The sequence below is a fragment of the Bos indicus genome, chromosome 9, assembly GCF_029378745.1.
Source record: "Bos indicus isolate NIAB-ARS_2022 breed Sahiwal x Tharparkar chromosome 9, NIAB-ARS_B.indTharparkar_mat_pri_1.0, whole genome shotgun sequence".
NCBI classification, from domain to species: domain Eukaryota; kingdom Metazoa; phylum Chordata; class Mammalia; order Artiodactyla; family Bovidae; genus Bos; species Bos indicus.
This window is the reverse complement of record NC_091768.1, coordinates 83,810,730-83,832,313: the sequence shown is the minus strand read 5'-3', so window position 1 is coordinate 83,832,313 and position 21,584 is coordinate 83,810,730. Positions and strand designations below refer to the sequence as shown.

General features: G+C 38.0%; 1 protein-coding gene across 3 annotated transcripts in view; it reads right to left on the bottom strand.

Moving 5' to 3' along the window:
* Positions 1-21,584, bottom strand: part of GRM1 (glutamate metabotropic receptor 1) — a 418,107-nt gene that overhangs the window by 26,735 nt on the left and 369,788 nt on the right. For all 3 annotated transcript variants that reach the window (XM_070796313.1, XM_019966999.2, XM_070796315.1), the window contains exon 8: positions 8,130-9,060. In XM_070796313.1, the coding sequence (XP_070652414.1) occupies positions 8,130-9,060 (931 nt within the window). The remainder of the gene's footprint in view (positions 1-8,129; positions 9,061-21,584) is intronic.

The following is a 21,584-nucleotide window of genomic DNA, read 5'->3' as shown; positions in this document are numbered from 1 at the left end:
AATCCTCTGGTCCTTTCTTCTCAGTTTCTTCATTGTGCAGGCTGCTAATATTTCTGCTCCTGAACTAGCTTTACAAACATGTTGCTCACATGGCTTGCCTCCCCTTTGAGTAGGTAACACTTTACACTGACACTGAGGCTAACAGATGGGATGCAAATGATCTCATCTCTCTTTAGCTGTGGCCAAGCATGGACAGGGTGCCAAGTCATGTCAAACAGGGTGTCCTTCCTTGCAAACCTCGCACACTGAGTAACACCCGCACGCCTGGACTCTCAGCAGACACACAGCTCCTCCATCCTGTCCAGTGTGGATATTATAAAATGACAGTAATGATGCACACACCCAACTTTCAGATCTCTCTTCACGTGGAGGGGTAGTGCAGAGTTTTATGTTAGCATACAAACTTTCATACCTCCTCCCCCATTTTCATAACTTTAGTGTCACTAGCTAACAGTTATTGAGGTTTTATTGTGTGTTAAGCACTGCACTATACTCTGTATAGATTTTTCCATTTATTTATGCAAAGGGAAAATAAATTTGCTTAGGCCAGCTTAGTTTGGCTTCTGTAACTTGAAGTCAAAGAGTTCTAATTAATGAGCCTATAAGATTTTTTCTTATGATCTAAGAACATCGGTGATCATGTTTAGCCTGTAGGCCTCCAGTGTCTCCTCTGATAGCTTTTCTCATTTAATAGGTGACTGTTACATAGACTGGGACCAAGAATAAAAATTATCTGTTACATAGAGTGGGACCTTGCAAAAATAAGAAGCCCAGACTCAGTAACCTTCTGACTCTAAATTTACACACCCACCTAAATCACCACATTGTACCATTTCCTATTATTTCACTCACTGGATTTTATTGTAATGGGGTTTTATACCATTAAACTGTGAACTTCTTGAGGGCAAACCCCATGCCTCATTTATTTTATTGAATGCAGGTGTGAATGAATGCATTTTTGAGATAACAAACATAAAAGTGATTAAAATCATATTTTAATTAAAGTGGTAAAATGATTTTAGTCTAATTTATTCCTCTCACAAAAATGGCATTGAACTTCCCAAGTCTTAGTTTTTTTACTTACACAACAATGTTCCATGTTCCTACTTTGGGTCATTATAGATACCATCTGGAATGCTTTGGAATTCAGTTCAGAAATTACACATTATAAACATAGGAGAATAAAATATTAAGTTTGAGAACTTGAATATGTATATCAGGCAAGTTCATTTGAATTTGAAAGAAATATAAAAGTCAGCCTATATTGAAAAGGAATATGTTCTCTTTGAAGCTGTAGCAGAATCTGTGCCCCATGGTCTCAACATAGAATTTGAAAACATAAAATATGAGTATTGAAAGTAGCTATTTCTGGGTTATTTGCAAAATGAGTATATTATTCAGAAGAGGGGGGAAAGTAAACAATGCTGACTGCAGATTTGCTGCACCTGCTGGAAACAAGTTGTACCCATCCCACACATGATCATGTCCTCATCCCTCCCCCTGCACTTAAGCCCATGGTCTCTAAAGATGGTCTCTCACCATGGCCGCTCCTCAACACACAACTTACTCACTAACTTATTTTCATCTTAAATTATGACTGATGTGCTTTTAGGTCACAGTGTTACTTACTTCAGAGAGTAAAGGCATTTCAGCTTGTTTTTTTCCAGGGAGCATAAGGCTTTACCCCAAACGAATCCTCTCTCTGGCAGGCTCAGGCACTATGACTGGCTGTCAGGAAGAGAGCCAAGGGATTAGATTTCTAGCCCCTTCTAATCAGAGCTGAATGAAGGGAACTCTTTCATTCTCATCTGAGTCTGACTCTTAATACACAGCACTCTTCTTTCTTCCACAAGCAACCTGAACTTAGGAGCTGTTACTCCTCCAGCTCCACTCACAAGGCCAGGACAGCACACCTTTCTTTTCAGCCTTTCCACATTTGTCCCATCTCAACTCTTACAATGTTTGTATCCCAGGAGACCTGATAAGATCAGTAATAAAGGTTTGTATTTGCATATTTTATTTAAACTTTCTCTAATTTCCCAGCTTGATTCTTCTTTTCTAATGTCAGGCAACACGCATGTAACTGAATGAGAACTGGCATCAACCACAATTAACATACTCTTCAGAGCTGGTGCTTCATTATGACACTTGTCAATTGATGTCAAATAGCTCTATAGCAAGGGCACAGTCTGGGTCAGACAGCCCAGCATAAACTGTAGGATCTCTATATTTTTATTTCTCCTCGTCTGTCAGTTTCTTTCTCATATACTATAAGTGAGCTTACATTTCTCCTGTATTATACCACACCTCCCTCTTCCCTGGCCTCCTTGGATACTGTCTAAACTTCTTAACTCCTTTAATGATGAGCTCCTCAATTTACTGCAATAAAAATTCTACTCACATCACACAACTGAAATCACTCAAGGATAACCATGGTGTCTCCATCCATGGAGATCCCAAGTTCTATCATTCTGAAACAGTCTGTTATGGACTGAATGGTTGTACTTACCCTAAGTTCATGTGTTGACATCTTAACCCCCCAACATGATGGTATTAGGAGGTGGAGACTTTGGGAGATGATTAGGGTTAGATGGCAGCTGTCTGCAGCCCAAATGGGAGAGGTCTTACCAGAACTCAGCCATAATGAAACCCTGATCTTGGACTCTCAGCCTCCAGGACTGTGAAATGATAGATGTCTGTCTTTTAAGCCTCCAGTCTGTGGGATTTTCCTATGGCAACAGAGTGGATTAAAATAGTCTCTTGCTTGGTTTCCTTGATAATGCAAAATTTCTCTGTTCCCCCACCTCTTTTTATTATGTGTTGTTTATTGCTTTCAGTTTTTTATTATTTATCTTCTCTCTTAAATGTAAGTGTTTCTTAATGTTCTTCCTCTGACTTTCTTCTATTCTCATATCACAATCACTCTTTTGGCCACTGACATTGACAATTAATCCTCAAATCTAGAGCTCTGGCTCAGACCTGTGTCTTAAGCTCCTGACTTAAATTGTTAAATAACCTTATGGATGCCTCTGTTAGAATTACTGTTACAGGATTTTTGATTGGTTAAGTCTGAAACCCAACTTAGCAACACTTCCCCAGTCCTATTCCTGTATTCCCTATCAGTTTTCATGGTAGTTGTATTTTTCTACTACCAACTGCTACATAGTAGTTGTAGCAGAAATTATGAGAGTTCAAACAATAATTTCATTGTTCATGCCTTTCTTCCTCTCCCCAAATCATTATTTCAGTTCTAATAACTTAAGCTCAGAAAACTTCTTCATATGTATGCCTTGGTTTTGACTTTTCTTTCTTTGCTCTCATTTAAACCTTTTATTTTTAACCTGTCCTCTGGATTATTGTAGCACTCTATTAACTAGTCTGTCTACAGTCGATCTATTCCCATAAAGCTCACACATGATCATAAAGTTTCACAAAAGTCATTAATGCATCTTGTGGTCTCCATAAAAAATATCCAAATTTCTTCTTAGAACATTGATCACTATCTGTAATCTGACCTCTTTCTGTATTTACACATTTCCCCGCACTACACCTCTCCATGTACTTTACTCAACAGATCCCATATTTCAAACCAAAAGTACACTAACATTTCTGAATTCTTTGCTTATATTATTTTCTGCGTGTGAAATGGTCTCACCATAGCACATTTTCTCTTGTTGAAAAGCATCCTTTATGGTTAAGTTCAAATACCACTTTTATACTTTTATCAAGAAGTCTTTCCTCATCTTTCCATAGACTCCACTCCATTTAACTGGGCTGAATCTCTTTCTTCCCTGAACACACAAACTACTATATTGGTCCTCTATTATGGCACCTAACCCAGCATATTTAGTTGTATTTTTTAGTGTTTCCTTTACTATATTACAAGACTGGTGCAGTCTGTGCCCATCTCTTAAATCTTTTTTTATCCTAAATATTAACTAGCACCATACCAAGTACCTAAGTGCTTTTATGAAGCATATGTTACTGTTGACACACTTGTTGATTAAATAAGTGGATAACAAACAGTATATCCACCATAAATGTTGCTCTCAAGTAGTAAAATTCTATGATAAGTACTTCAATAAAATCTTCTATAAAACCAAGTGAAGAATCACAATGACTTTTAAAGCCATTTATTATATGATTAAGGAAAAATAATTTTTAAATGACAGCTTTTCTCATTTACAAGCTAAAAGAGTGAATGAGTTCTTTTTATGAAAGAGAACATGTTATCTCTGTTTGATTTTGGTGTCTTCTGGCTAACAGCCGTAGTTGCTTTCATAGTAAAGGAGGAAAGATTAAAGCATACACACTAATGCTGCAGACTTCTTTACCTTTTCTTATGGACAAAACAATATGTTTCTAGGAGATCAAAAGAAAGATGTCCTCAGAGCATCATTCCACTTGTATTTTACTTAGAGCTTTTGCCCTCATTAAAAGCATATATACAGATGTTTAAGAAATAACCACAGGAACATATTAATACACTATTTACTTAGAAGCCTATGTTTTAAAATTACCTCCTTGCATCAATCTAATGCATTTTTCTGGTGATTATCATTGTTTTTCGTTTTGCTTGCAATTACGCACCCCAAAAAAGTCACAGGAGTGTGTTGTCACATTTCAGCTCCATGTGCCCTCAAACTATTTGGCACTCATTGAGGTTATTTATTCAAAAAATGACTAGAAATGTTAGTTTGACATTTAGCCATTGATATAATTATTTTTTTTTAAAGAAAGCATGTCATTTACATAATGTTTTAAGCTTTTAGTTGCATAATGCTAATTCATTTTGCTTTAAAAGGAAGTGACAAGTAACTCAGACCTAAATAACTTAATTACTCATATCTATGGATTTCTATGCTTCCTCTCCTGCCAAGAAAGAGAATTTTACCAATATCTTTATAATAAGTTAGGGCCTGAATATGTTCCCATTCAAATACATTAACAGCTTAAGATATTAACCTGGTCAAAGATAATTATGTTATTCAATTGCTCTTCCAGGACAGGATTATGCCTAGTAGGACTTCTAACTATAAGCAACTCAAGTAATCCAAACACCCAATGTATTGATTAACTCCTCCTAAATTTTATTTCAGAAAACATAAAGGCAAGTGCCCAAACCTTTGATTATATCAGATATATGGCTGTGAACAAAACAACAAATTGAAGTAAACTTTGCAAAAACAGACACACAACATCAGCCATTCCCTCTATCTCAGAAACAGCCTGGTATGAATATAGTCGGACTTGCCACTCCTCAGAATAATATCGAAAAAGATAGATCAGTTGGAAGCTCTTCATTACAGCATCTGTTCTGTGTTTATAGCCACATATGCAGACTGCTGAACACCCACAGTGCACCATAAACGTAGGGATTACACATCCAAAATGGCAATACACTCATTGGGTGATGTGTTCCCTAGAGTTTTCAGCCCCTTGCTTCAGTTGGCAAAACTCTGCTAGATTTTTGTTGCTGTAGAAAATATTAGATTGTTTGTGGTTTTTGCAACTTTGGAGACAAACCAGGCAATCATAAAGCAGCAATAAAAAGGTAAAAACAGGCCCTGAGATTATTGTTGTATTTTAAAAGTACAGTCTCATAGAGAGTTACAAGAGAAGTAACAGCAGAGTAAGTGAGAAAAATAAGTAAATAAATGGTTGCTTTCCATGGAAATTTAACCTCAAATACCCTCTGTGGGTCAGCTCAGCTGTGTGATGCCCTTTTGAGGAGCTACCAATTGTACAAAGAAAGCTGCATATTAGAATTACTAATCAGAAGTATTATTTCTTATTGTCAGAATCTAATAACATGTGATAAATAAAAGATAGCCAATAGTTGAGCAATGCATTAAGTGCTGAAAGCAGTGCTTCCTAGACAACCAGCCCAATTTAGACCAAGGTGATTTTTCTCTCAAAAGTGTGATTCCAATGAAATTAATTTCTAAATTCTTAATAATGCTGGGAATATTCTCAACTCTTAATGAAAGCAGTTCCAGGTGTGAGAAGGTAATCAGAATAAGCACAATAGCCGGGGACTGTATACATGGTAAGCTAACTTCACTTTATCCCAGCAGTGAAGCAATGTGTACTAAGGATTAGTCACTGCTCTCTTGGACAGATGCCCATATCTGTCTCTCACAGAATCACTGAGAGAGCTGTCAAAATGCATAATCCTGAGTACCAGCAAAAGATATCTTGATTACATAGGTTCCCTCTTTCCATTAAATGGTTAGAAGAACAGTTTTCAGAAATGACTCATGACCAAAAATCATAAGAAAACTTCTGAAGAACCGTAACGAAGGCAGTTAGAAAACATGGAGCTGAGTAATGGTAGATGGTGGAATGAAACACTCAGAAAGCCATTTGGGGTGCAACAGAAGTCTCTCAGTCTTCACAAACATTCGGGTTTAAAGAGTGTTTTCTCCCTTCTTTTCATTTTGTTCCCTCTCATTCCTTCCATCTAAATGATAATTGTCATGATGCCATTGTACATCTGGACTCTGTAGCTATGGTCTGGTTTTCGTTTTTTTTTTTTTTCTTTTTTCATTTCACAGCACTGTTGTTTTGCTTTCATGCTCACTGGAACTGAGGGGATGTTGGTTAGAATGAAAAATCAGGGCAATGGAAGAAAACAAATAAGTGGCTTTAATAATCAGAATTTCATGAAGAAGTAGATGTAAACTATTGACTTCATCCTTAACACTGAGAAAAATTAGGGATACTTTATTTGAAGTAATAATAAAACTTGATGGACTTCAAACATATTTATTTCCTCGAGACTCCCTCATCTGAGCCTCAAACCAATTATATGGTTTCTGTAAAAGAGACCCATGGTGCTGCTTTGCAAGCAAAGGTATAAAACCCAGAAATTTAAGGCATGTAGATTTTTTGACATATGTTATGAAGAGAAATTTCATGCCAGTTAAGGCCTAGGCAAAGAATAGCTAACTAAATGGAATTTACTTAAGAGTCACACAAATTCACAGTGGTTTGATGTCCTCACTTAACAAAAGGAGGAAAATAACACCCATTCCTCTTACCTGGCTGACTTATTCAAGTGCACAGAATATTTCTAAAACAATTACATAACTATTACTATTAAAAGCCTTCACTTTCATAGGATTGTTTCAAAAAGTAAAATTAATACTGCTACTGGGGGAAATAGTTTCATTTTTGGAAAATTAAATTACTGTTAGAACTTCAAGCATTCATGTTATTTTAAATGTTGTAAATGTGACATGAAATCTGTTTTCATGGGTCTCAGAATGAGATGACACATGCAAATTTTAGCATATGCTTCCCTGCAAAACAGAGTCAGGAAAAATACAGGAATGTGTGTATTATATAAACTACTCAGAAAAATTACCAAAATAGAAATAAGCTGGACTTTGATGTTCACATTGACTCTCAAGTTTGAGCTCTTTACCTTAATCTGGTTTCTTGTTTCATTTGGTGCTTGATGGCTAGAAATCATTCTGATCATAACCTTATAGTAGAGATAGGTCAATTCATGTGTAGCATTATGAAGTTTATAGTATACATGAAATAAAGAAGAGGCGCCTGGTAAGATAGTTGCATAAGGGAACTTATTTCAGGATATATTTGGTGCTTAACTAAACTCAAATTTTGAAATAGGCCAGTTCCCCCAGGTGCTAAATTTCTTCCTTCTCCATCCCAGGTGAGTATGGCTCAAAAGTGATAAAAAAGTAAATCAGAAACTATCTCAACCATAATCTAAACTAGAAATTAGAACTAGAGATTGCATCTCTGCCCAGACCCCAGAGATGTACTGATACTCCACAGAAGATGGACCCATACGAAAGGAAAACATTAGAGGCAGAACAGAAGCTGTAGATTCCAGGTAAGAGTGAATATGCGCTCAGCTGGTTGTTGCTTCACACTCCTTGCTCTTTCAAAGAAATAAAAACACTGAAGACCTTTAGTACTAACACATTCCTACTGCAACAGAATGTGAGATTTGGATAAAAAAAGAAAAGATTAAGAAAGGACATGGAAAATATTGGGGGAATGGAAGAACATGCTTTAGTCAAATAGAAGAAAATAGAAAGAGAGAGGGAGAGACAGAGAGAGAAATAGAAAAGGCAAACCCAGGCCAGACAACTCACTTGGCATTCCCTGCCCCTGGTTTCTTTCTTCGGAAAATGCTGAGTAAAGTGTTGGAGCGGCAGGGCAGCTTGCCATCGCCAACATGCATGCGGACCACGTCCGAGGTGGTGAAGGCACTGCGGACATTCCTCTCAGGTTTGGCAATAATGATGTACATCTTGGGGGTGAACATGCACCCCAGGGCCACCGTTACACTGAGGCTCACTGCGAAGCAGGTAGTAATGATCTTGTAGTTGCTCCCAAAGTAAATGGGCACGAAAGCCAGCCAGATGATGCAGGTGGTGTACATGGTGAAGGCAATGTATTTGGCCTCGTTGAAGTTGGCGGGCACATTGCGGGTCTTGAAGGCATAGTAGGTACAGCTCATGATGAGGAGCCCATTGTAGCCCAAAGGGGCCACCACCCCCAGGTTGCTGGTATTGCAGATAAGGTAGACTTCTTTGATGCTCGGGTAGGACAGGATGGGCATGGGAGGCTCCATGATGATCAGGGTTATCACCAAGGTTAGCTGCACGCTGATCAGAATTGAGGCAATGATCACCTGGGCCCAGGCGCTCATAAACCTGGGCTTCCGGGTACAGATCTTCTTCTTGCTGCCAGCCAAGATGCGTGCGATGCGGTTGGTTTTGGTCACTAAAGCGGAGTAGCACATGGCAGAAGAGAGGCCGACCAGGAGACGCTGCAGGTAGCAGGAGGTGGTAGTGGGCTTGGCAATCAGGGTGAAAGGACACACGTAACCAAGGAAGATGCCAGCTAGGATGATGTAGCAGAGCTCCCGGCTGGAGGATTTGACCACAGGCGTGTCTCGGTATAGCACGAAGATCAGGGTGACAAACATGGTGACAAGGATGCCCAAGCAGGAAAAGACGATGGCTATGATGGACTCTATGTTGCTCCACTCAAGGTAGCGGACAGGAATGGGTTCACATCCTGCGATGAGAAAGATAGTTTTAAAATGAATCCAAGATTTTGCTCATCAGTAACAACAGTGCTTACTGGTTGCAGGGGCATAGCTATATTCACAGCTTCCATGATGTATGGTGTTTACTTCCTTTTTAAAAATGCCTCCTATCACACAAATAAAGATATACCATTGTTTTCTCTGGACAGTCATGCTCCCAGATCTAATCTCATCTCAAGCCTAATGTGACATATTTTAGCCTATAAAAATAGTCTTTTCTTAAAGTGTTATAAGTGGATGCTGCTTTGCGGATGGAACTCAGTTCTACACTTTCAGAAAATGAAAGAGAAAAATGGAAACTAAACTGCGTTTCCATTGAAAGTTAGATGGTCACAGTGTAACAGAATAAGTTAATAAGAAATAAACTGACACGTTTTTTATTTTTATGTAGCCATTGTTCAGAGACAAATCCAGCTCATAGACACAAGTCCAGCTCATTAGAAAAGCATTTTCTTTCTTTCTTTCTTGCCAGCCAGAAAGCTGTTTTAAACATAAATTTCATTTGAATTCCTTAGAAGACTCTGTTTTCTCTTATTTGCCACATAGTATATTACTCACTTTAAGTTACTTACTTTAGGTCTTAGTGTCTCACCCCTTTAGTTATGTATGATCTGTGTGTGCCATCTGAGGGCCTTGACTTACCAGTCTCTAGTAGACTAAGGAAGGATGAAATCTCCCTCACCCACCTCTTGAAAGGAGAGACAGCCCTGTTTCTAAATGCCTGGCTTATCTTTTCCTTCCAGAATAAAGTCTGTTTTGTATTTCACAGAGACAAAAACATTTGTCAAGTCTTGGCAAAAACCCTTTCACACGGTTTTGTGTTTGGTCTGGGCCGTTATTTCCCAAATTGTGAGAATGAAAACATGTATTTCCATAAATTTAGGAAAAGATGCATTGTTCTAAAGCCATGAGAGCAAGGAACCACCAGAACCCGTTTTAAATCTGTTCAGCCATTCAACGAGCGCTGCCGTCAGTGAACACAGCTTTTGCATGTTAACCAGTCAGTGTCAGTCCTGGCTTCTGATAATCACTCGATCAGGAACAGCCTCATTTTAACACACAACTGCCGACCACTCGCAAGCACACACTCCTGGCTGACCAGAGTGGCCTCCCTCTTTTGTGTGTCAGGCGTTCGTCTGATCAAAGTCTTAGCTCTTCCTGGAAGAACTCCTCCTTCCAAAATAAGTCACATTTTAACTCTAAATCTTTCTGTTTCCTTGATAACATTTAGAAAGATGATTTGATAGAATAATAATGACCATTTTGGGGCACACAAGCAATAAATTAAAATATTTAAGAACAGCTTGGGGAAGGAAATGGCAATTCACTTCAATATTCCTGCCTTGGAAATCCCATGGACAGAGGAGTCTGGTGGGCTACAGTCCATGGGGCCACAAAAGAGTCAGACACGACTTAGTGACTAAGCAACAACAGTAGATGAATTAGGAGATAAAATACTTAATAGTCAATATGGTAAGCCCCCTACATATGAACACGTTCTGTTCTGAGAGCATGTTTGTAAGTTCAATTTGTTCATAAGTCTAATAAAGTTAGCCTAGGTACCCAACAATCGTAATCGGCTATATACCACTGCTCTTACACTTGCTTCTGGACATCCTGGACTTGAAATAGAGATACTATACTACTGTACTCTATACAACACTGTATATACTACTGTACTCTATACAACACTGTGTATACTACTGTACTCTACACAACACTGCAGTACAGCACGCAAAGCACAGCCACTCGCACACGATGCACTCTGACAGTGCATGCCAGATACCAGGACTAACTTACACGATTGGACGCGTGAATACACGTTCGCATCGTTGAAGGTTCAAAACTTGAAGGTTGGTATGTAGGGGACTTACTGTATTCAGCTCTTCTAATTGGCATTCTGAGGCTACTAAATAAAATTCAAATTCCAATGGAGTCTTTGTCAAGGCCTTTGTGACATTCCAAAAGCTACTCTTTTTGCATTTCTCTCTTTTTAACACAACCTGGTTTTATAAATGAGATATTCTATCTTTAGAGTTTTTATTAGCAAAGAATACTGCATTTAAAATTTTTAGAACATAAGTCAGATCCACTGAAGTCGAATGAAAACCCTGGTCTAGAGCCAAATTGAGAGATATAATTAATGATTTTCCTAAACTTCAGGGGTACAAGCAAAATATTTTGGGCAGAATTCAGAATTTTTATTAGACACTTATTGTCCTGAATTGCAGATATGTACCAATTAACTCAATTAATTGTTAGCCTTATGTGGCAAAATATTTTTAAAGGAGTGGATTAGAAAAGGGAAGATTTAAATAACTCAGTGGTGTAAAATTTTTAAATAGAAAATATATTACATAAGAAAATTTCAGAAGTTTTTCTTTCACTAAAAGATTCAAAACAAAGATGAAAGATAGATTTTAGGAAACCCTCAAACAATTATGGGATAGATTCAAAACTGATGTAACAAGGACTATATCCTCTGTGCAAATGGGCTCAGATCTGAATTAGGAGAATCAAACATAAAATGAAATGTTAAAATTAAAAATTACCAAGTTACACAATATCTAATATTTGACCAGACATTTTCAGATAGACTTTAAAAGTAAATAAGCTAGAAATCAATATAATAATGGATCCTTAGTTAAAACAATTAAAAGGGCCTCTATTCTCTGTGATTTGGGAAGCTATAGATAAGAAAAGGGCTTCCCAGGTGGCACTAGTCATAAAGAACTGGCTTGCCAGTGCAGGAGATGTAAGAGATGTGAGTTCGATCCCTGGGTTGGGAAGATCCCCTGGAGGAAGGCGTGGCAACCCACTCCAGTATTTTTGCCTGCAGAATACCATGAACAGAGAGCCTGGCAAGCTACTGTCCATAGGGTTGCAAAGAATCGGGCATGACTGAAGTGACTTAGCATGTAGCATGCAGATAAAAAAGCATACAGATATCACAAATAAAGGTGTCATTTAAAAAATCATCACCCCAACCTACAGCCTGTTATACAGAGTGAAGTAAGTCAAAAAGAGAAAAACAAATATCATATATTAATGCATATATATGCTTCCCTGGTGGCTCAGTGGTAAAGAATCTACTTGCCAAGCAGGAGACCTGGGTTCAGTCCCTGGGTAGAGAAGATTTTCTGGAGAGGGCAATGCCAACCCACTTCAGTATTCTTCTCTGGGAAATTCCATAGACAGAGGAGTCTTGTGGGCTACAAGCCATGGGGTCTCAAAAAAGTTAGACATGACTTAGTGACTAAACAACAACGATGTATATATATAGGGAGTCTAGAAAAATGGTGCTGATGAACATATTTGCAGGGCAGAAATAGAGATGCAGACATAGAGAACAGATTTGTGGACACAGCAGGGGAAGGAGCGGAGGGGACGAATTGAGGGAGTAGCACTGAAACATATACATTACCACGTGTAAAACAGATAGTTAGTGGGAAGCTGCTTATATAACAAAGGGAGCCCAGCCCAGTGCTCTGTGATATCTAGAGGGGTGGGAGGGAGGCTCCAGAGGGAGAAGACACATGTATACATACGGATGATGAAGAAACCAACACAACATTGTAAAGCAATTAACCTCCAATTAAAAAAAAAAAAGAATCATCACCTCATATTAGTAAAGCTCAGGACAACTGCCTAAAATCTGTCCAGTGACTTAACTCTGGAAAAGACACTGGCGCCCACGAAGTCCCTGTGTGTCCTCTGAACTCGCAGAGGAAATAATATTTCTTTGTTATTGATATAGATGCCTTTAATGTCTACCAATAATTTCACTATTAATAGAACATAAAATACCTTGGTTTAATAAAATAGTGAAAATATTATGCACCAACATATAACTGGGACTTTAAGACTATTATCATAAGAATACATTATTCTTGGTGACACAAAAACCCACAATTCTAACATGTAGGGTTTACTGTCAGACAAGATGTGCTACAGTTGTAGCACATGGTCAAGTTATAGTTGACTTAATCATGAAAATACCTGTTCAATTCAGTTCAGTTGCTCAGTCGTGTCCGACTCTTTATGACCCCATGAATCACAGCACGCCAGGCCTCCCTGTCCATCACCAACTCCCTGAGTTCACCCAAACTCATGTGCATTGAGTTGGTGATGCCATCCAGCCATCTCATCCTCTGCTATCTTCTTCTCCTCCTGCCCCCAATCCCGCCCAGCGTCAGGGTCTTTTCCAATGAGTCAAATCTTCACATGAGGTGGCCAAAGTATTGGAGTTTCAGCCTCAGTATCAGTCCTTCGAATGAACACCCACCACTGGTCTCCTTTAGGATGGACTGGTTGGATTTCCTAACAGTCCAGGGGACTTGCAAGAGTCTTCTCTAATACCACAGTTCAAAACCATCAATTCTTCAGCACTCAGCTTTCTTCACAGTCCAACTCTCACATCCATACATGACCACTGGAAAAACCATAGCCTTGACTAGATGGACCTTGGTTGGCAAAGTAATATCTCTGCTTTTTAATATGCCATTTAGGTTGGTCATAACTTTCCTTCCAAGGAGTAAACATCTTTTCATTTTATGGCTGCAATCACCATGTGCAGTGATTTTGGAGCCCCAAAAAATCAAGTCTGACACTGTTTCCCCATCTATTTCCCATGAAGTGATGGGACCAGATGCCATGATCTTTGGTTTCTAAATGTTGAGCTTGAAGCCAACTTTTTCACTCTCCTCTTTCCCTTTCACTCTCCTTTTCCCTTTCACTCAAGAGGCTTTTGAGTTCCTCTTCACTTTCTGCCATAAGGGTGGTGTCATCTGCATATCTGAGGTTATTGATATTTCTCCCAGAAATCTTGATTCTAGCTTGTGCTTCTTCCAGCCCAGCATTTCTCATGATGTACTCTGCATATAAGTCAAATAAGCAGGGTGACAATATACAGCCTTGATGTACTCCTTTTCCTTTTTGGGACCAGTCTGTTGTTCCATGTCTAGTTCTAACTATTGCTTCCTGACCTGTATATAGGTTTCTCAAGAGGAAGGTTAGGTGGTCTGGTATTCCCATCTCTTTCAGAATTTTCCACAGTTTATTGTGATCCACACAGTCAAAGGCTTTGGCATAGTCAATAAAGCAGAAATAGATGGTTTTCTGGAACTCTCTTGCTTTTTCCATGATCCAGCAGATGTTGGCAATTTGATCTCTGGTTCCTCTGCCTTTCCTAAAATCAGCTTGAACAAATACCTGTACTATGTATAATTAAATACATTATCCAAGTAATGCCTTGTGTCCTAGAATTCCTATGGAGAAAATACTCCACAAAAATAGGAAGATGAATTGAAACAGAGCACATAAGCATGCAGATTATCATAGGTAGCTAGATCACCACAAATCTTTAATTTTTCTATAAATATGAAAATGCTACACCATGATCTAGATGTATTAACAGTATGAAAGAAAGAAAAGTGAAAGTTAAAAAGTGAAATGTTAGTCTCTCAGTCAAGTCTGACTCCTTGCAGACCCTATGGACTGTAACAACCAGGCTCCTCTGTCTACGGAATTCTCCAGGCAAGAATACTAGAGTGGGTTGCCATTCCCTTCTCCAAGGGTTCGTCCCAACCCAGGGATCAAACCCAGACTTCCTACACTGCAGGCAGATTCTTTACCTTCTGAGCCACTGAGTAAATGAAATTAACAGTATGGCAATATCAAATAATTATTGTTCATTGTGGTAGGTAGCTTCTAAGATGATTCAGATTGATCCCTGCATCCTGGGATTCATGTCTATGTATAATGCCCTCTCCTTGAGTGTGAACTAGGCCTATGACTTGCTTCTCTTCCATAGAATATAGCAAAGTTGATAGGATATCTCTCCCATGATTAAGCTATATAAGATAACAATCTTCATCTTGTAGCAGACTCTCCTGCTGGCTCTGATGAAACAACTCCTATTTTGCTAATGTCCACATGGCAAGGAACTGAGAGCAGTCCTCATCCCCAATCCCTGGCAAAACAAACAAACAAAACTGAAGCCCTAAATTCAAGTCTTTGATGATTGTATTCTGCCAATAACTAGCTTAAGGGAATTTGGAAGTGCACCCTTCCACAATCAAGCCTCCAGACTAGACCCCATCCATAGCTGATACTTCGGTTTTTAGATTTATGAGAGATGAAGCAGAGAACTCAGCTAAACTTTGCCCATATTTCTGACCCACAGAAACTGAGAGATAATAAATGGGTATCATTGTAAGCCATGAAATTAAAAGACGCTTACTCCTTGGAAGGAAAGTTATGTCCAACCCAGATAGCATATTCAAAAGCAGAGACATTACTTTGCCAACAAAGATTCAGCAGTCAAGGCTATGGTTTTTCCTGTGGTCATGTATGGCTGTGAGAGTTGGACTGTGAAGAAGGCTGAGCGCTGAAGAATTGATGCTTTTGAACTGTGGTGTTGGAGAAGACTCTTGAGAGTCCCTTGGACTGCAAGGAGATCCAACCAGTCCATTCTGAAGGAGGTCAGCCCTGGGTGTTCATTGGAAGGAATGATGCTAAAGCTGAAACGCCAGTACTTTGGCCACCTCATGCGAAGAGTTGACTCATTGGAAAAGACTCTGACGCTGGGAGGAATTGGGGCAGGAGGAGAAGGGGACGACAGAGGATGAGATGGCTGGATGGCATCACTGACTCGATGGACGTGAGTCTGAGTGAACGCTGGGAGTTGGTGATGGACAGGGAGGCCTGGCGTGCTGCGATTCATGGGGTCGCAAAGAGTCAGACATGACTGAGCGACTGAACTGAACTGAACTGATCATTGTAAGCTACTAAGTTTGGAGGTAATTTCATTGGAAAAGACCCTGATGCTGGGAGGGATTGGGGGCAGGAGGAGAAGGGGATGACAGAGGATGAGATGGCTGGATCGCATCATTGACTTGATGCACATGAGTTAGGGTGAACTCAGGGAATTGGTGATGGACAGGGAGGCCTGGCGTGCTGTGATTCATGGGGTCGCAAAGAGTCAGACATGACTGAGCAACTGAACTGAACTGAACTGAACTGAACTGAATTTGTTACCCAGCAATAGATCATGAATTTACCTTTTAAAGCCAACCTCTTAATTTCATAGCCAATGGTTAGTCTCTTTGCCTAAGGATAGTTTCAGGCATAAACTAAGTTAGTCAAAATATCTTAGGTTTTGTACAAGGTCTTTAAGTCCTTGTACCATGTGTAATAAATCCCTATTATTAACTGAAATTGTCCAACAGTTTCTGCTAATTAGCTAGTTATGAACTGTTGCTAATTCTTCCCATATTACTATTCACTGATGTAATAAGTGAGCATAATTAAGCTCTATAACCAAAGGAGGAGAATCTCAAGATTGTGTTTATGTTATTCAAGGAGTGTCCTTGTCGAATAGAATTTTGAATACCCAGTACTAAATATTAACATTGTTTCACCATAAGTCTAAAACTAAAAAGAAAACCACTAAGTTTAATACATAAGTAGTCCAGCCAGTATTATAAAATGAAATACTCTTCCACAAGATAAATATTTTTAATAATTGAATTTTGGCTTCTCTGTATCCTATCAAATTTTAAAAGAAAAGAGGCATATATTAAGCTAATAACTGGTGTGATTTCAGAATAATCCATTTATTTAATACTATAAAGACACGTTTTAAAAAGTCTTTAAATAATATAAAAACACATTTTCAAAAGTTTTCAGTTTTTTTTGAATAAATAATAATATCTTGATGTGTTGATGTTATATAAAATAATTGCTGCCATAGAAGTTCAGACCTGTAGCATTAAAAAAGGTACTCTAAAGGCTAATACTAGTACTGTAAAATATAATATAAATATTTTAGAGATGATTATACTATACAGACTATTCTAAGAGTCCTTACACAAGTCTCATATAAAGCAATAATGAATAGTATATTAATGACAACAAAACAGGACAAACAAGTGCATTACCTCACACATGTGGACAGGATGGATATTTTGTGTACTAGAGAAGTTCAGGAATTCAGTTATAGGAACACAAAATCTAGCCAGCAAAGAAATTCTCAAAAGAAATGCCAGATCTATAACGATATTATCTGGCAAAGCCAGAATGGCTGTCTGGCAGCACCACATGAAGTATCCAATAGACACTAGATAAAATTCTGATGGAAAAAAAAATTAAAGAATTCATTTCAGTAGAAACAAATTGGCCACAAAATTAAACACTAATGGGAAAACATTTCCAGGATAGCAGATGCAGCCAGTTCATGCTTCATTTGTAATTAAATTAATCTGGGAAAACTGTAAAGGTGGGGACACTGACTGACACAATTGTAAAAGAATCCTGTGAGTAACTCCAAATGCATTGCCTGCAGTTATCTTCTTCTGTGGTTTATAAATATGTATTCGTTTAAACAGTGTGAATATTTTCTGAAGCATTCCCATGTTGACAAACCACAACACTTATAATGACTAAAATATGATCAGACTTGTAGTCTTAGCAAGCATGTTCCAATTTACCAATCTAGGGATATGAAAATGTTTCATTGGAACACTTATTCATGAATTTAAGTTATATGAAACTGTCCTCATTCTCAAACTTTTGGACAAATAAAAGGGAACCCTAATACTGCTGGAAGTTGCATTCTTAAGTGATTTTAACCTGAGGATTTTCAGAGCACCTCCAGAAGCCAAAGGCTCATGGAAGCTAATGAGCTAATGTAACAACTTTGAAGCAACATGATCATTACACACGGTCTTCTGTGCAGGATTATCTTCATATTCCTACATGTAGCATACTCTTTTTTTCTCTTGCTTATTCATACTTTTCTTCTTGACTGATTAAAATCTATACAATTTTTGTCCTTAATGTTCTCCTTACTGGTAATAAGTACTTGTCTAAATCTAGGTTTTATTAGAGACGATCATACTCTAACTCAATAATCCAAGTACTATTGTTAACTACAGTATTAGGATAATCTTTGCATATGTAAATATTTCACAAGTTCAAATACTTGGAAAGATTCAGAAGACTCACAGAACATGCTCATGTAATGTCTTCAAAGGCAAAAGGAAAAGTACGGTGAGAAAAGGACAGTGCAGGTTAGCAGCCAGGGACTGAGGTATCCAGGTACCCCTGGAGGTTGGGTAACTCTCCTCCTTAAACCTCAAAACAGGACAAATAAGTACATTACCTCACATATGTGGACGTGATGGCTATTTTGTGTAATTCTCTCAAGATATCAAAACTAGTACTTCTCAAATTTAAGATGGGCTCATTTCAACAAGGGCATGATTTATCAGTGGATTGAGCTACCAAAATCTGCACAATGAACATTGATTTTGAGACAGCACAAAATAGAAACTCATAGCTCTTTCATAGCCCTCAAGTTGTACAGCCAAGTCGACCTGTCCAATAAAATATGCATCAGTAAATGAAGTAACTTTGGTTGTCGCTAGTGGAGTTTCAAACTTTAAACCGCATATCATAAATCCTAGCCCCTTTAATGTAACCAGTTTAAAGTTTAAAACTCCACTGGCCTGGAGAAGCAGATGGCAACCCACTCCAGTATTCTTGCCTGGAGAATTCCATGAACAGAGAAGCCTGGCAAGCTACAGTCCATGGGGTTGCAAAGAGTTGGATACAACTGAGAAACTAACACATACACATTAATGTAACCAGAAACTAAAGACTGACACTCAGCCATCTCCATAGGTAATCAGTCTTCCAAGTCTAGCAGTAAGTTAAGCCAACCTTACCCAGTGTACTATACACAAATGAAGAAAACCATCCTTCTAGTAGAAGTCTAAGTATTCTTGTGTTGCAACAGTAGCAGTTTGTCATAATACCCCAAAGCAGTATACCTACCGCACCATTCAGTCAGTTCAGTTTAGTCAGTCAGTCGTGTCTGACTCTTTACGACCCCATGAACCACAGCACACCAGACCTCCCTGTCCATCACCAACTCCTGGAGTCCACCCAAACCCATGTCCGTTGAGTTGGTGATGCTATCCAACTTTCTCATCCTCTGTCGTCCCTTTCTCCTCCTGCCCTCAATCTTTCCCAGCACCAGGGTCTTTTCAAATGAGTCAGCTCTTTGCATCAGGTGGCCAAAGTATTGGAGTTTCAGCTTCAACATTAGTCCTTCCAATGAACACCCAGAACTGATCTCCTTTAGGGTGGACTGGTTGGATCTCCTTGCAGTCCAAGGGACTCTCAAGAGTCTTCTCCAACACTACAGTTCAAAAGCATCAATTCTTAGGTGCTCAGCATGATTAAGATTGCTTTATCTCTTTTAAAGATCCTAGATTCTTTTTTCCTATGTGAAAAGCAAGATTTTCAATGCCAATACAGGACCACCCAAACAGTATCACATAGGGATTGGGATTGACAAGTTACATTTTGTATAAGCTTCTTAAAAGTTGTTTTTTCTTCTTTCCTTTCCTTTCTTTTTTTTTTTCTATTTTTTAAGACATCCTAAATTTGAGAAGGGCTAGCTTCGATACTTTGTGGGAATTAGACAAAATATGCATTGTCCATATACGTCATGTGATGTAATGTACTTTCTTTATCCTGTTTTTTTTTAAAGAGAAGGGTTTCCCAACCTCCATTGTTTAGTAATTCCAAGACTAGAAGGGGTGGTGGTTAAATTCAATCAGTGGTTTAGAGTGAGTGCCCTGAGCCTACCTGACACCCACAAGGAGAAGACTTTAACAGTGAGCTGTGCATACTATAATTAAACACTGAGAACTTAAGGACCTGGCAGTGTTCATGGTCGGAGTTACCCCAGACAAGTCAGTTTCCTTCCAGCAGACTACAAGTTACTGAGCAAAATCCAAGAGAAGTGGTAATAACTGTAATCTGAGGACAAGGGTTAACTTCTAATTTTCGAACTAAATATTGGCTCACTTATAACATCCAAATGCATTAGAGGAGGTTAAAATTTAATATCTGAATTCTTTCCAATTAATATGAAACAAGAAACAAAGATAGGCCACAGTTATTTCACCTAAAGTGTGCTGGGACATTTAATAACATTCACAATACTGCTTCACAATTGCATAAGGCTTCATTGAAATGCTTTCTCTAATATTATTACATTAATACAAATTACCTAAAAGGGGAATTCTATTTATTATTCAATCTTTAAGCTCAAATATCCCTTCCTCTTTCTCTTGCCAGGGAAAATATGATTGCTTTTTTCTCTCTACTCATATGAAATTTTGCACATAGTCTTGTTCCAGGACTTATAATTGTCTGCTTACATGTCTAGTTTTATATGAAGTTTGTCTTCTAGGATATAAACCTTGTCTTACTCACCCATATGTCCCAATATCTCAAAAAAATACCTGGCACAAAGAAGGTGGTTGTGTATAATACAAAAGTAAATAAATAAGTAGATAACCTGAGAGGTGGCTGCAACTGTTAAGTACGGAAAAATAGTTAAAAGTTAATTTTTTATAACAGTACTTCATATTTTTATTGTAAGATTTAGGGTAGTCTGACTTTATGAGGAATTATTTTACACTATTTGACTTTTTACAAGGAATAGAGCATCGGGTTTCTTATAATCGGTCCATAAATTGTTAAACTATTATCAAATTGTATATCATGGCAGAAGAAATCTCTGTTTATGTACCATAAGAAGTAAAGTGTGAAATTTATATGCTGAATTAAAATGTACATTTTCCCAGGAAGAAAACATGAGAAGCTTATTAACAGCTTCAGAAGACACTTTCTCTAAGAAATATACTTTTTTTTTTCTTCATAGCCAAAAAGCAACATATCCTAATGAGAATAAAAACTCACTTGTTAACATACTTTTATTCATTAATTTTAGTCTTTGGAGCATATATGCAAAGTATCTCATAAAATGATTTTAAGCATATTTTTAATAAACTTCACCTTCAGTAAAAAGCACTATTTTCTCATTTTAACTAAAGTTCAGTCCAAAAAATCCACCCATGAAAATAAAACACTTACATAAAGACAATGTATATACTTCTCTTGGTATTTTACTGATTTTTGTTTTTCTCTGCCTGTGAGTCTTCTCTTTTCACAACTACTGCTATCATGGCAACAGTCAAAAACACATTGCCATGAACTGCACTCTTGCTCTGAGCCTGACATGGCACCCAGTAAGTGACAAATTAGACCTCATTTTCCATTAACGTGAAAGAGTGGAAGGGATGCAGAAACAATAGGTGCCAGTAAAACTAAATATAAATGAGGATGAGAGATGCATATTCTGAAAGATCTTAAACATAAGACTTGTGACATAATTTGGATATATAATCCAAATTTAGCCACTTTCCTGCTGTTACCAGATAAAGACAGAATGGGCTGTTGCTTGGCTCAACTTTTTTGAATGTTAGTGATTTTTACATATATGATGGGTGATAGTAGATTTACTTCTCTAGAAAGATATTTGCATTAAAATTATAAGTTGCATTTATAATTAAGGAGCATTTTTTTAAATTGTTGCTAATCTAGGATGGTCATCGCTTGGCAGTGGACAGACAAT